Source organism: Aspergillus melleus, assembly GCF_016097325.1.
Source record: "Aspergillus melleus strain CBS 546.65 chromosome Unknown contig3, whole genome shotgun sequence".
In the NCBI taxonomy this organism is placed as follows: domain Eukaryota; kingdom Fungi; phylum Ascomycota; class Eurotiomycetes; order Eurotiales; family Aspergillaceae; genus Aspergillus; species Aspergillus melleus.
In genome coordinates, this window is record NW_025763372.1 from 4,156,912 (window position 1) to 4,172,697 (window position 15,786).

Here is a 15,786-nt window from a genome sequence, read left to right on the forward strand (position 1 = left end):
TAAGGCGTTGGCAGATGTTGCTGTCCCTGGTTCTCGAAGGAATGAAGAAAACCGGGCGCAACTCGGCAACGGTCGGGAGTCGGGAAATCTCCAGCTCCGGGCGCCGAACGATGAAGCAACTCACTGCTCTGATGGTCCGTACGGAGGTAAACCGACTAAGAGAAACCTTTTGCGAGGTTGTAAGGAGGGCTAGGGTATGAATGCACAATCGACCTGTTCAGTCAACCGACCGGGGTGGTGGGATTGTGCTGTCAAACCGATCGCGAGAACTGGCCTCTAGCATACTCGCGCATTGTCCGGGTGACCAGTTCTTGATCAGGATTCTTTTCGAAGGAAAATGAAGTACCTCACGATCTCTGGGACACAAGCTGGATCGATAAACGTCAATCGACCCGCCAAGTCTGGGGAAAACGGAAAACCCCGCGCGGCCGTCGACGGACGGGAAAGGGAAAGGAATCTCTCCGCGCCTGTCGCTGCCACCTTCCGCTCCAACTCCGCTTCTCTCCTCCCCAAGAATCCGTCGCGATGTCTTCAGAGTCCCCTCAGGTGGACGTGACGCCGTCCCGGCCGCTATCAGGCGAGCCAAATCCCGCCGAGGCTGGTGACAGTGCCAAAAGGAAAGCGGAACAGGCCAACGGAACCCACACGCGCTCCAAGCGGAATCGCTACATCTCCATCGCCTGGTATGACCCCGGATCTAGATTCCCCGAGTGTGGGATATCCAGAGCAGATTGGCGCTGACCACTGATGGAAATCCTTTTAGTAATGAATGCAAGCGTCGCAAAATCAAGTGTAATGGTCAAGTGCCGTGCCAGCGCTGTGGGCATCTCAATCTTGAATGTGCGCAAATCCCCTTTGGCGATGCTTTCTCCGTCCGAGAGTACATCCTCGCATATACATATATCGTCATTAACACGAGTCTAGGCCGATATGCGCCGAATTGTTGCAACAACAATTTCAAGGACTCCGAGTGCGTTTCCTTTCAGGTATCTGTTCGCCCGTTTCCGGTCCCGAAAGCTAACATACACATCACTACCAACAGGGAATTCCGGTCGATGAAAGATCAAATCACCGCTCTCCAAGACCAGGTCAACAGCCTTTTTACTAGTCTCAACGATCTCCGATCCCAACGATCTTCTCTCGGCTCCCCAGGACTCGAGAACTTTTCCCGAGATGGCTCGCAATCGGTCTTCACCCCGATGCAAGTTGGCCTGCCTAAACCACGCATAAGACACCCCCGGTTCCAAGGGCCCACGAGCTCTGCCTTCAACTTTGACGTGGCAAGATCTAGTCTGCAGAACATGGGCATCGCCCCTGCAGAAGAGGTCATCACGGATGACCTTACCACCGCGCATGCTACGCCCGCCGGATCGCCTCCTCGTGTGGCTCCATTGGTCCCCTCTATACATCCGACCAAGGATCCCATATGGGCCATCAATCGAGCGGATGCTCTGCGTCTCTGTCGGATCTACGAAGAAGAAATTGGCATCATGTATCCGCTCGTAGAGATCGACAAGGTTACCCGTCAGGTTAACCTGCTTTACACATTCATGGAGGCCGCAACCCGCACTGGATTTGCCCAGCGGGGACTTCCTGGATCGGACGGTCTTCAGGATGATAACACAAATATCTTGAAGATGATCATTGCGACGACACTAATTGTCGAGGGCGGCGGGCAGAGCGACCTCGGTCAGCGTCTGTATCTGAGCGTGAAGCCCGTCATCGAAGCTAAACTTTGGGAGCCGCTGAACATCAAGTCAATCCAGCTTTTAGGGATGGCGGTATGTATTTCATAACTTGGTAGTGAGTAGGTTCTGACTACGACGGCTAGGCAACGTATCATTTCCACACCGACGACGATGCCATGGCCTACCGCGTCATCGGCCTTGCAGCGCGCATGTGTCTCGAGATGGGCCTACACCGACGAGACGCGCTGGCTAAATCTTTTCCGGATGAGGAGCAGTGGCCGGAAATCGTCCGCATCTTCTGGGCCATCTACACCCTGGACAGGCGCTGGAGCTTCGGGACTGGATTGCCCTTCGTCATTCAAGACGAGGACATCGATCCCAGCCTACCTGAGCCGGTAAGTTCTGAATGAGATACCAAGATATAAACCAGCCGTGTTGACCGGAGTAGGATGCATCCATGCCCTACTTAAGGTGTATGGTTTCGTATAACCGCATTAGCTCCAAGATCTGGTACTCCGGGCTAGGCTCGGAGGGGATGACCGATGTGCGACGGGACGAGATTGGTTATCTGGACTATCAAATTCTCCAGTGGTACAAGCAGGTGCCAGACACCCTCAAATTCTATCCCGTGGAGTCTCCCAAGCACGAGTCAGCTAGTCGGGGACTTCGACGGTTGCGGGTGCTTGTGTACCTTCGCATGAACCAGCTTCGCATCCTCATCTATCGTCCGATCCTTCACTCAGCGGCCAGTATCGCCGAGGACAAAGGACATGCCCAAACGGTGGTCGACGTCGCCAAGGACACTGTCCGCGTACTGACGCGGCTGAACCAGACTTCTGACATCTACCGCACCCAACAGATCACCTTCAACTACTTCCTTGTCGCTGCGCTAGCTGTTCTCTTCCTGGCCGTGTGCCATGCACCGAATGAATTCAACCGGCAAGTGCGAGATGAGTTCTACATGGCGCTTGATCTGGTCAATGGCTTCAGTACAAAATCGTACGTGTCGAAACGATTGTGGAAGACCATCAAAGGGCTCCGCAAAATCGGCGAGCGACTCGGCATGCTGGTGCGTCCATTCGGGTCTGACTCGAACGATCCGCATTCGACGGCAGCGGTCGCTATGGCTGGCTTAGCCGGTCACCCAATCGAGGACATCTCGATGTACGGGCCCGTGAATGCGATGGAATTGGGGAACAGTCCGTTGAACGGACTGCAAATGAGCCAGGAGCTCACCAATCTATTCGAGGCCGTTGGGGGATTCGGCAATTTCATTGCACCCAACGCGAGCCACGACGGTATGCACAATTTTGTTGGTCACGACGGAGAGATTCAAAACACGGGCGAAGGATTGTCTGGCGTTTTGGGGGATGAAGGGGAGTTCGCTCGCGTCATCCGAGATCTATTTTGAAGGGCGCTTGGTTCTAATGTTGTCTGTATATACATACTTGGTACTTGTCTTGCCTTATATAATACCTACTGGGCTGGCCAGGATCTGCTGAACCAGGTCCTCCTCCGCCTCTGTTCTTCTCGTGTAGATCTGTGTGGATGTGATGCCCCAGGCCTAGATGGAACGCGCCTGAAGATCCAGGCCTCCTCCAAGGCGGGACACGTGACGGGGGGAACGGCAACCTCGCTCGACGTTCTTCCTCGTCTCCAGCTTTCTCTCTGTCTCATCCTGTCCCAACTGGTGACGGACCGCCTGTGAATTCACTCCTTTTCGCCTTCTTGCCCTGATCATTCTGCATCGAACGGTGCCTTAACACCTGCTGCGCGACGCCATTCGTCCCATCTCTGGACCAGCCACTTTTTTCCCACCGCCCCACGAAACCTAATTTCGGAGACCCCTCGACTCCGTCGATCGATCACTGCACCACCACCTTTCCCACTTCTGTCAAAATAACCTCCAACTGCAATTTGCTCGTCGCTTGCAAACCGTGCTTTTCGGTAATTTCGATGCCGCGTTGAAGACGGTCACCGTTGTACGGCCATTGCTATTCCGCCAACGCCTCTTATCATCGCACAATAACCCGCCGGCCCGCACCTTGTCATGACCCCTCAGGTTTCCGGATAGACGCAATCGCTTTCCATCCCAGTTCCCGACAAATCCCGACGATCGTGCATCTTACGACAAGCTTCCACTAATTCTGCCCCTTTCTGCAGCTTCCAAGGCTGATATATCGGACCGCCCGTGAAATCGGTACAGGTCTGCAACCCGCGCAGTCTCTTTCCGAGAGCATATCGAAACAGTTTTCATCACCATCTCGGCAACGTGTCGAGAGAGACAGGTTCGGCGTTGGCCGACGGCCTAGACAGGCTGGATCTGAGTCAACTGTCTGAATCAACGCCCTCGTCATCCGCATCCGACTCGTTCGATATGTCGTCGTCGGAAGGCGCCCCGGAGTCATGGATCTCCTCGTTCTGCTCCCTAATGGGCCATGAATTCTTCGCGGAAGTGTCGGAGGATTTCATCGAGGATGACTTCAACCTGACGGGTCTGCAATCGCAGGTGCCCATGTATAAAGAGGCCCTCGAGATGATCCTCGACGTGGAACCGGAGGAGGATGAAGACGAGGAGGAAGAAGAGGAGGAAGAGGATGACGATGACGAAATTCTGGGCGACGAGAAGCCCCCTGGATACCGAAGGGCCAACGATCGCCGGCATACGCGCGTGGCCAGTGATCTGAGCGTCATCGAGAGCTCGGCCGAGTTGCTTTACGGACTGATCCACCAGCGTTACATCACCTCGCGCCCCGGAATCCAGCAGATGCTCGAGAAGTATGAAATGCAGCACTTTGGCGTCTGCCCTCGCGTGAACTGCAGCGGCTGCAAAGTTCTGCCCGTGGGCCGCTCCGATACTCCCGGCCAGGAGACCGTGAAGCTCTTCTGCCCCAGCTGCCAGGACCTGTACACGCCGCCCAACAGCCGATTCCACTCCGTGGACGGGGCCTTCTTCGGCACCACGTTCGGATGTCTGTTCTTCATGACGTTCCCCGACCTGGACATCAGACCTCAATGGGACAACCCCCTGGCCATGCAACCTCCCCGATCGTCCTTGCCTAGCCTGAACAACCAGGTGTCGGCCGAAGTGCCTCCTCCCAATCAGCCCGCGGAGATCAACGGCATGCGGACGGTGAACTTCAGCCCGGGCCTCGGCAAGGGCAAGGTCTACGAGTCCCGAATCTACGGATTCCGCGTGTCAGAACGGTCTCGGTCGGGGCCCCGCATGAAGTGGCTGCGAATGAAACCGACCGACATCACCGAGCTCGACGAGCTGACTCGCTACGAGTCTATCCACGGATCGGCCGACAACGAGGGCGATACCGAGATGGGCGCCGCTGGCGGAAGTGCACAGAACGCGGCGATCGCAAAGAGAAAGAAGGCGCCGATGCGACGACGACGATACAACCCTGATCAGATGAGTATTAATGGAGCGGATGCACCATAGTTAAACGAGGTGATGACATGTTTTTTTTGTTGTTCCAGGTCTTTAATTTAATGATCTCGTTAGGTTAGGTCGAATTGAAGAGAAAGCAATGTGTTTGATTGATTGATGTGACTGGGAGATGAAGAAGCAAGCTGCATTTCCTTTTATTTTTCTCTTTCTTCTTTTCTTGTTCCCTTTTTCTCTCTTTCCTCCTCTCTCGTCCTTCATCCTGTCCCGTCTATTTCTCCTTTCTACTGAATTCGTTTCTTCTCATTCATGGTCTCGTTTCCTCGTCTCCCCAGTTCTACTACGCCTAGTTTCATCTTTCCATAACCCATGTCTCCTTGTCTCCGATCGACTTGAAATATCTCTCTTACATTTCCTGTTCTTTTCTTTTTTTCAAAGCTGCATCGAGGCGTCGTTGAGTCGAGCTTTTTCGTCTTCCTGGCGTACAGATTCAAGTTTGAGTACAGTTAAGGAGGAATTCATGGAATTGAACTTATTCAGATACTAAAGTGCCTGCGGGTTTGATCGTATAGATTATAAAGCTTCGATCGAGGGCATCTTTGAAAGATATTCGAGATGAGAATGTGTTCGACACTACTGACTAGTGGGTAGAATTTACTTGATCGCATGTGGCGATATCGAGACAAATCTCCGATCAATTGCTTTGTCTGAATGTGACTCTATCCAAACCTGCCAATTCCGACCACGGGCCAGAGCAGGTCTACGCCTAGAATCGATCCTCACTGGACGAGATGATATCTTTTCGTATATTCCATCGGGCTAAAAGAGAAAGGAGATGAGAATGGCCCTTCGCGGATCTCTTGCCGTACAAATGAACGAATGAGAATCACATTGGCCTCACACTGTAGAGTCAGTACGTAGCAACGCCCGTAGTTCGCTCGATGTTGGTGTTACTCTTCCAACACATCGACGGCAGCTCCGTGAAGCCAAGGGCAGTCATTATCAATTAGAAGGTAGCCCTCGACCACGAACCCCAGACAACCAACCGCCTTTGTGTGTTCATCGACACCATGGACGGTAGATACCGAATTCAGCTTATTAACCCACGAATGACGACGTATCGCGCGAAGCTTCTGAGAGGCTGGTGCTAGCGGTCAATCACCGGGAGGTGAAAACCAGTCGCCCTTCATTGGTGAGCTGCAGAGGGTGAGATGTTAGTTTCCTTCATGTAGACTTGCATCTCACGGATGTGTTGGAATGGGCGAATTTATCCGTGGGATCTGGACTGGGTGGGATGCCATGGGGCCCGATGGAGAAAAAAAAAGGACGAGCAGGTGAGTGACGGTGACAAACAATCACTCTGACACCCAACCATGCCATCCTTTGATTGCTGAAACAGGCCACTGCAAGTCCCAAGGACTAAAGACGCACTAATAGCTGGGCTTCAGGAAAGATGAACGGTATCAGCACTAATGACCCTCGCACGTGGTGAAGTGATGGACCGTAATCTTCAGAACTCACGGACACATCCTTTCATTTAATTTTAGCGATTTTGGGATAAAAAAATATTCGAATCACGGAAGCCGGAAATTAAAGGAAACAAAAATCAAGATCAAGATAAAATACAGGGGCATTGAGTACGGAGGAAAAGCAAGGCAAGACAAAGAAAAACAACCAAGGGGGCCAAGACCGACGATAGACTCACGTCAATGGACCGTCGGGATCCAAGATTGATTAATTCATTTCTGTCATTCCTTGCAGGGGTGGTGCCTTCGTATCCGTCAATATTGCGACATTTTTCCCTTCCAACGGCGATAGAACAACCATATCGCCATCAACTTTGCATGGGGATCAGAATGCAACCTCCTCAAATACTTGTGTCTCTCGGATTTCGCCGGTATTGGACGCGATCATTGGCTTGATTGAGCCGCGTGTGTGTGCAACCTTACTTCACGAATCCAAGCCCAGCGCCGACATGCCAGGCTACTGCACAAGAAATCGACGCCCGGCGGATACGAGCTTCTGGTCAATCCGGCAGGTATCACCAAGGCTACCGAGATGAATGGCCGAGCTTTAGTTTATTGAGCGATATCTCCGGGTCCGACCATATTCTTGTGTCTGGGGAGAGTGCAACGTTGGAGGCCGGATGGTGACTAGAGGGAGAGACTAGCGACTAGATTAATTACCGTAGGAATGAGTCGCCACATGGACTGGTGATGTTTAGCCTTTAGGCGCCCAGCTAGTGCCAGCAAACGGCACGCCCCTCGACGATGGGATGGAAGTGGAATGTTGGACGGTTGGACCCAGGGGCCAACCATTCCCCTCCCCTCCACACGCAGCCGATTGTCAGCATTCAGTTTTCTGACCTCCGCCCGTCATTGGCCCGCTCGCTGTTGATCTGGCTCTGGAAGAGCATACCCGCTTCCTAGGCCGGGAGGACCGCCAGCGCGACGGACATTGGCTCCCCCGCTAAGGACCCAATCTCTGGGGCTCGAATGGAAGAGGGATCCATGGATGGGAGGAAAGTCCGCACTGAGGAGTCTAGACTAAAAGGGAAACCGACGGTTTGTTAGCTGTTAGTGTTACCCAACCCAACCCTGGAAGCGATACGCCCACGAAGAAACCCCTCTCCAAATGCTAGAAAGAAGAAAAAAAAAAGACAAAGACGTAATTGATTAGATTAATAACAGAGGGGGGTAACCAAATCAGTTAGTTCCAATCCATGAAATCCATCCCGGGAGGCTGAACTCGGCCATACTCCGTAAACACCTTTTAATCCCGAATGACTCAGGAAGTGGGGTGGGAAGGAAACAATTAACAGAGATAAGGTCAAGTAAGACAGTTGAACGACGGTCTATACTGAGAGGGGCAAGAAGGCTTTGAAACCTCTTCGCATCGCCTCCCCTCAAAGTACCGGTACGGAGTCGCAGGTCTGGGTGCTCCGTACGGAGTAGGACTCTATTCTTTAGGACAGGATTTGCAGCAAGTGAACCTCGTCCGGGTCACACATGGTCAATAGTCGACAGGCTAAAGGCGGCTCCCGGGCCAGGGCCTGCAGGCGGTCGTCGAATGATCATGCACGGTACCACGTCATGCCAGCTTGGTGGAGGCGCAGCTCGTACGGTCTAACTCGTGCGGGCTCTAATCTAGGAATATCCTGGGCTCTAGACGGCCAGAGGTTCGTTAGAGGTCTTCCTCGATGCAGAGCCCCACTGCAGGCATCGATAGTGACGGTGACGGTGATAGTGATGGTGATGGTGATGGTGATGGCGATGGCGATGGCGACGGCGATTACAGACTCGAAGATCGATCATTGTTGATTAATGATCGTAACGAAAGAGGAATGGTTAAGGGTTTGTTGACCATGTCGAGGAAGAAAATCCACGAATAGGAGGATGGAAGGTTTCACCGGAAGCATCGACTGGCAACGGCGGATCGTCCCGGCCATCCTTTACCTTGTCTTATAGTTAGGGGAGTATATTAGAGATTAATATTCGTTGAGAATTACTCATATTGAGTCAGCCTGTCAAGAAAAGGAAGAAACAGGAAGAAACGAAGAAAGACAAGAAAAGTAAAAAGAAAAAAGAAAGAAAGAAAAAGATCGCCGGCAAGTTCAGTCCGGAGACCAGCAACAAAACACGTGCAGTTGTCAGTGCCTTCTCGTCCAGGTTGGAGATCCTTCGCAACATCCGCCCCAATTCCAGTCGGGACGACGATGGCGATTGGGGTCCGTTTTTCCTCCCGCGCGTGCGGAGTACGGAGCTGTGCTGCTTCTTGTTCTTTCGTCTCCTCTTCCTCCGTACGTACTCAATACTACTCCGTATGTCGAGAGCAGAGCGACTCGCATCGCTAAAGAAGTCACTTCGTTAGCTCGGTGGGACTCTGGTCGCGCACGACGATACACCGTACACGAGCCATCTTGCCGATTCTCCAGGCGACTCTCGACTGCAGAGCTCCCTGTCTAGCGTCGTTCACTTCAGGCCCCCGAGGTTCCACCCGGTTGGGGGCCAACCAATTGTCGATGCCTTCGCGATAATGAACTAACTGGGTAGTTGGAGGAGGCTTTCCTATTGATTGATTTGATTTGATTTGGTTGATGGATTGGAGTCTGTATCGCTCGAGAAATCTAGACAAATAAAAAAGAGAACAGAAAAAAGAAAGAAAAAAAAAAAAGGACACCCTCGGTCCAGCGCTGCCAAAACGCCCGTAGGAATAGTGCTTCTATCGGTCTCGCCAAAAATTCACCCATCCATAACCCCAGCTAGCCCGTGTTTTGCCCGCTTCTCCTTCGCCCAATAGCTATTGAAACAAACACGATAACAATAAATGAAAATCAAGGAGTGGAAAGTAGTCCAAACACAGAGGTAACAAACAAAAATAGAATAGAATAGAAACATAGGCCCATTTAACCGTCAGAAGCCCGTAACCAATAATCGTATCGGTCATCATTAGAAATAATAATCAACAGTAACCGCGCAAGGCATAGAGCCCCGCCGGAGACCATTTCAGCTCCTCACAGCAACGGAGGAAACGAATGGGGCGAGCATGGGCCTGATTCCGGTGTGAGAGGGCATGCCATGATTGATGGCTCGGCCGGTGTAGATGGCGACGAGCGATCATCACTGTACACTTGCGACAGCGGTGGCATCTGAAGGCATGGCATTAGCGCTTGCTGGCTTGGAGGCTCCGAGCAGTCCGGTGGGGGAGGGTATGTACCGGGATATTGGGCTCTGCAAGGTGGTGGGGAGTCTGGCACAAGTCAATCCCGGCCATAGACGCGTAGCTCATGCTGAATGGACTAATGATATCTTCGTCGGAGTAGGCTGGGTGTCTCTTGGTGGGCCCCGCATTGGCCATCGTAACCGGAATGATTGAAGGCACCGGCGTTCCGTATTCTCCGTGGACAGACATATCATGGTAGGAGCTGTGGATGGAATGGTATGGGTGCGGTTGCCCGTACCCCGACTGTCCGTAGGGATCCAGGTGTGAATACGAGGGGTATGAGAAGACCGGCGGCGGCGATGCGGAAAGCTGGCGTGTGCACTGGTGGGAGAACAGGGTCCCCCGCTCTTCCTGACTTGAGTAGCTGTCATAGGGAGCAGCTCGTTCCGTGGTGTGGCGGGTATGGGCATTCGCGGCCGTGGACTTGGGGGCGCGCTGCGTCTTTGCACGAGACTTGGTAGAGTGCACCGTCTTGGGTGCTTCTGGCTTCTCGAGGGTCCGTTCCGGAGACACCGAAGCCGTGGCAGCCCGCTTCTCCAGATCCTCCAAGCGCCGCTTTAGCTTCTTGCCTGTTGCACCCACCGATGGTCAGATCCACGTTTCTAGAGACGGTCTTTTGAGAGGTGCCACTTACGGTAGTTCCGCTGGGCAATGCGATTCTGGATGCGGCGTCGTTCGGCAAGATCTGAGATCTTGGTCCAATCCTCGTTAGGGTTGGCGTTTGGACTGAAAGCACTACTCGTGCCATGACTCGACGAGCTTCTAGTGCTAGGAGATTGGTGGTAGGAGTAACCAGCGGAGCGGTTCATCTTGAAAGTCAAACCGAGGTGGTGGGAGTAGAAGTAGGGTGATAGGACAAAGATATCAATGTATTGGAGCAAGGTTTAGAGTAGTGGATATGATCGAATAAATCGATGAAGGATGGACAGGTATGTTGAAGGAATGGGAAAAGTGGATGGAATCAAGAGGAGAGAAAGAGAGATGAAGGTTGACTATATAGATTTAGATCCAAGTAGATTAGGTACCCGTCAATATGATCAGCACGCTCCATCAAACGAAAGCTAAAACGAGGGCCAGAAATCCGTATTTAAAACAAAAACGGAGCCTTGGTCGATCAGCTGGAGAGAGCCTGTAGCTTATGCCTGCTAAGCCCCGGTCTCCGATGTGACGGACGAGTGAGTGAACCGTTGCGATAACAGTCCTACTCCGTGCTCCGAGGAATTCCATTATTTTAATTAATATATTAATGTATTAATGTGATAATGTTGGCTTTGTATTTAATCGGAAGCAGGGTTTCTGGAATTTCCCTTTCTCTTTTTTATTTTATTTTTTATTTTATTTTTTATTTTTTATTTCTTATTTTTCCTAGTTCAGGTTAGTTCTGATCATCTTGAACCTTCCTCTATTTCGATTTCGATTTCTATTTCTATTTATGATTTAATTGCTCAGAAGATCACTGTTTGGCGAAGGGGGGACGGAAGTGGATGCCTTGGGGCCTCGCAGCGTATGCATGGCAAAACCATGTGTTGGTAGGGAACTTTTCCCGAATGGATGCGCCGATGTGCAGGGCTGCGTCACTAATGCCCGGTGTGGGCTGAAGGAATCCCAGAATGTGAGGCTGTCGAACGGACCCCGATGGCCGAGAAAGAGCGAGCATGTCCTGCGTAAAATAAAATACGCTCTGGTTGTAAGTCAAAAATGAATAAATAAATAATAAATAAAAATGATAGAAAAAAAAAAAAGCAAGCAGGGAGCGGACCAGGCAGTGCTGAGCCAACAGCCCGGAGTCGGTTACCATATGGTTCCCGCCGGCTAGCTCGGTGCAGCGACGTGCTATATGTGTGTCTACTCTTGATGATTGATGATGATCAATAGTGAATGCCTACCATGAATCACCCAGCTTTAAGATTCGATAGCTCTGCCTACACCCAGACAGACTTCTGAAGTCGAAGAGCCTACGCAGTGCGTCGTACAAGCCTACAAGGCCAGGTTCCCTTGACCTGGCCAGAACGATCTGGCTCCCTCGACCGTCGTTTTGCGCCCCCTCGAACCTGTATTTTTGGCCCTCTAGGTTTAATTTCCTGCTGGTGTCCCGTGGAGGACTCCAAGAAGAACAGATTGCCCAAAATGGTATAAACGATGCAAGCCAATGATGGGCTGAATTCCTCACCTTGCAGGCAAAGGGTTGAAACATCTGCAGTGCAGCACCGGGCATTTTCCAAATCGGTGGATAGCGTTTCTAGTTGCCTCCCAAGCCGGTCGAATTCAGGCAGAAAAGGGGATAGCGCGGGGACAGAGAGATTGAAAAAAGAAAGCAGATGGATCGTGATCATACATTAGGCCCCTTGCTGGTATGAATGGTTGACCTTGCACGAGGTGTGTGTGGGGGGAAAGAGGGGGAAAGACAGACCGGACCGGACGAGCATGGATGTTCGGAGTTGCTCTTGACTGCTGTTGAAAGTGGATCCCAGTTGGTTTGATTTCCCAAGGAAAAAACAAACGAGGGAGCCAATGGCCATCGGCAGGCATGAAACAGGCCAGAAATGGGTGCGTGGCTTGACAGGATGTTGCTGCAAGGAGGGGGCTGAATTTCGTCTTTAGTGCGTCGTCGTGACTCTTGCCCCGGGGGTTTTGTTGGTGGTACAGTACCAGTCCTCCTGGCCTTCCGGTTTGGCGATAGAGTCTACCTTCTTTGTTGATTTTTTGATGCCTATGCTGGTCATTCGGCGATCTGCATCAGTATGTCCGAGCAGGTTTACCGTAGACCTCAGTTGAGTCAGTGATCAGGCTGTGTCACCATTATTTATTTAGTACGGAGTACACGCATCCCCCATTCGGGTCAATCTATACCGGACGCCTGGGCTATCATTATCAGGGTGCCCCTATTGTGATATGGTTGATTGGAGGGGGCCATTGTCACATTGACACATTGAACATTCCACTTGCACGGAGCCCAGAGCGGAGAGTGCCTTTGGGTCTCGGCTCCAGCCGCCCAGCCGTGGCATTAGTAGTTTAGTACTAGCAGTATATTTTCCGTACTAGGCTAGGTACCTACTAGGTAGAGTCTAGACTGAGCAATTTGTTTTAGTGTACCAGGTATCCGTACATACCTGGGTAGTACAAAGTACCTAATGCTATCTCGACGCAAAGGAGGTAAAAGTAGCGACGGTAGCATGGTGGGTATGTATCCATGGATCTCTTCAAGGTACCGGTTGCGAGGGGAGCGTCACATGTTATGAATCGAATAGACTTTGGGTCTACATCGCTATATTTTTATCCTCCAAGCAAATCCCTTCCTCGCGATAACAAGCGCTTTGGGGGTTAGCGTTAGTACTTGGTGTTACCAACCTCACTGAGAGGGTGTCCAGCCCTCCAGCGTCACATCCCTCGATCCCGATTCCCCAATTCACGACGGGATGGAAGCGGGCCATCTAACTGGCTTCCGTCCTGCGCCCGTCGTCTGCGCATGGGAATTCAAAAAAGACAATTCCATGAGGAAGCGGCTGGAAAGTGAGCGGCGGAAGGTGCACGGTCTCGACTTCGGCCACGTTGCACCCCTTGATCTTGGCAACACACTAGAGGATAAAGATCTCACCTGTCTCCAAATGGATGGGTAGGCTTTGATGGCAGCTGTGATTACTGATTAGTTTATTCGAATCAATCCTTCTCTCGTAATTCCTCAGATCGAACCTGTCTTGAAGAATCCTGACCCGACGACCTTTTTGATTTGCAACTACTAACCGAGATTCTCTCTCTACCTTTGCGGGGCCGGACGACCGGTGGACCCGATAAGTCATCTGACATGCGCTCCAGGGAAACCAAAAGAGCCTAAAGGGCACCTGGCACAACATCCTCCACTCCAGCCTTGCTATCATTTCCCTTCATCCATTCATCTCCTTACTTTCCCTCCCCCCTTTGGGTAAAAAGAAAAAAGAATAAATTATCAATAACATGACGTATTCCGTACAACAAATCAACATGATAAAAAGAAAGCAGGGCCCCCACCCACCCTTGACCCAACATTCCAGGCACCCTGGCTGGGATAAGGGGGCTACGAGGCCAACATGCTGTGCTATAACATGAAACCAGTTAGAACGATCAAGACTCTTGCCTGATTAGGACACTGCTCTTGAAGAAGTCTGTAATTATTAGAAAAGATGGTGACCGAACTACGGAGTACTCTGATGTTCCCTCCCTTCCCCCTTGCAGGGATGGGAAAGAGTAAGTGGATGTCACCATGACAGTGTCTGGCTGGCACTCGGAATCCCGAGACGCTTTTTTTTTCTTTTTTCTTTTCTCGCCTTTCTTTCTTTTTTTTTTTTTTTTTTTTTCCCGTCTTAATCTGTGGCTTTTTCTATTATTATTGTCTATTGATTAACTGATTTAATTAATTTAAAATTAGGCTTGAGGCTCAAATACCGGTACATGTCCCTCATGGCATGATTTATAATACGATCTTCTGCTGAACACCGGGCAGTTGCACTAACTGAAAGGGGCAATGCTGGCCCAAGGCGGCAAGGCCCCCCATGTGTAGGGCTGAAGAAAGGTTCGTCCATTGGCCAGTGCTGGCTTGGTGTGACTCCTCGGGTCCTCATGCCAATCACCGGTTTGGACGGGGGGAGGGACGTCTTGTTGATCCTGGCTGTGTTCTCTTGGCCTGGGCACACATCCTCCTCCAGTTCGCAACCTCTGGATCACCCATGTAACCCTATCTCGTATGAGCGTTCCGCAGTTATACCCCGTTTGGGCCCCACGGTCCGAAAATTACATACCACACTACTTTGGGAGACTAAAGTATGCACACTCATGCCCGCGTGCAGAAACCAGCTCATCTCTGCATGGTGCACAGTAATCATCTAATTTGGTCTCAGGTCCGCTGGCGGGCTTGGTCCCCGCTGGTTTGGTTTGCCCGGCATGACTCCCCCTTGGGTGTCTATTATCATTGGACAAGGCGTATCTCACGGGCTCCTCGAACATTCTAGCAAACATCTGGAAGCATTTGGCCCCCGAGGAATGATGGTGGGCGTAATTCCTTAGTTAGTGCCGGTGATAATATCCCTATTGCTCCCATGCTTGGATCTGCAGTACGGTGTACTTACTGTACGGTGTAGGTCTGACGAGGAATGTATACCGTCACCAACCTAGGTGGTGAACCAAAGATGGAAAACGTAAAAGAAAGATCTAAAAGAGAGAAACAATACCTAAAAAGAGAACGTAACTGTTGTGGGACCAACATCGTTCCATGGTGTCATGATGGGGGAGGCAGCATACCCGCAAGTCGACCCCGAGGAGCCGCTATTCCTCCTGCGTAAATTTTTGCGAACCGAGCTGTGGAACGCATTCCAGAAGATTACGGATTTCAGCCGCGGAGACGGTATGGGGTAGTTAGTTTACGGGGCACACACACACACACACACACGTGGTCAGACTTGCTGGCTGACGGCAGGTGGTGGACGGGAAACATGGCTTGGCTTCTTTTTGAGCCGCCGGGTTTTCGAGTCTGCGAGTCTCGACATTTCTATTTTTCGCTACTTGGGATTCGGTCGGGTCTGGCGGGATCGAGTCCCACCTGACAGACTGATAGACACGGAACCTGCTATGGGAGTACTTCACCTCCGATACCCTCCGTCTACTGTGTAGTTGAGTACACCTTGACGAACATCTCACTCCGCCTAATCTGATATCAATTAAACATCTTACTTTTGAACTGCCTTTCATGGCGGTGCTCACTCACTAGGACTTCCCGTCTCCATGCTTATCCGGCCTCTCCGGTGGCCTTATTTGCTGGCCTTGGGTATTTGGAATCGATAAGGACCGGGACTTCAGTCCCAGCGGACGAAGCCACAGCGGTCAAAGCGGTCGGGCGTTCTACTCTGCCTCTGAAGAGATATGGCTCCCTGGGTGGCTTGTCTACTAAATAACACCATATTCCTAATCTGGAATTTAGGCAGTTGTGGCAGAAACGCGAGAGAGAGAGCCAGC

General features: G+C 51.5%; 3 protein-coding genes across 3 annotated transcripts; 2 read left to right on the top strand and 1 right to left on the bottom strand.

Annotated features, from left to right (window-relative positions):
• Positions 1-525: 525 nt before the first annotated feature.
• LDX57_006534 (transcription factor domain-containing protein) lies at positions 526-3,099 on the top strand (the record flags this gene model as incomplete). Its single annotated transcript, XM_046088245.1, has 6 exons — positions 526-683; positions 764-840; positions 925-970; positions 1,043-1,781; positions 1,832-2,083; positions 2,137-3,099. The coding sequence occupies 6 exons, from the start codon at positions 526-528 to the stop codon at positions 3,097-3,099; spliced, it is 2,235 nt and encodes a 744-aa protein (XP_045944215.1).
• Positions 3,100-4,065: 966 nt separating this feature from the next.
• CKB1 (casein kinase II subunit beta) lies at positions 4,066-5,136 on the top strand (the record flags this gene model as incomplete). Its single annotated transcript, XM_046088246.1, has 1 exon — positions 4,066-5,136. The coding sequence occupies one exon, from the start codon at positions 4,066-4,068 to the stop codon at positions 5,134-5,136; it is 1,071 nt and encodes a 356-aa protein (XP_045944216.1).
• Positions 5,137-9,595: 4,459 nt separating this feature from the next.
• LDX57_006536 (uncharacterized protein) lies at positions 9,596-10,613 on the bottom strand (the record flags this gene model as incomplete). The annotated part of the gene is made up of 3 exons (XM_046088247.1): positions 9,596-9,730; positions 9,799-10,373; positions 10,439-10,613. 3 exons carry the CDS (start codon positions 10,611-10,613, stop codon positions 9,596-9,598), a joined length of 885 nt encoding a protein of 294 aa, XP_045944217.1.
• Between the last annotated feature and the right edge of the window lie 5,173 nt (positions 10,614-15,786).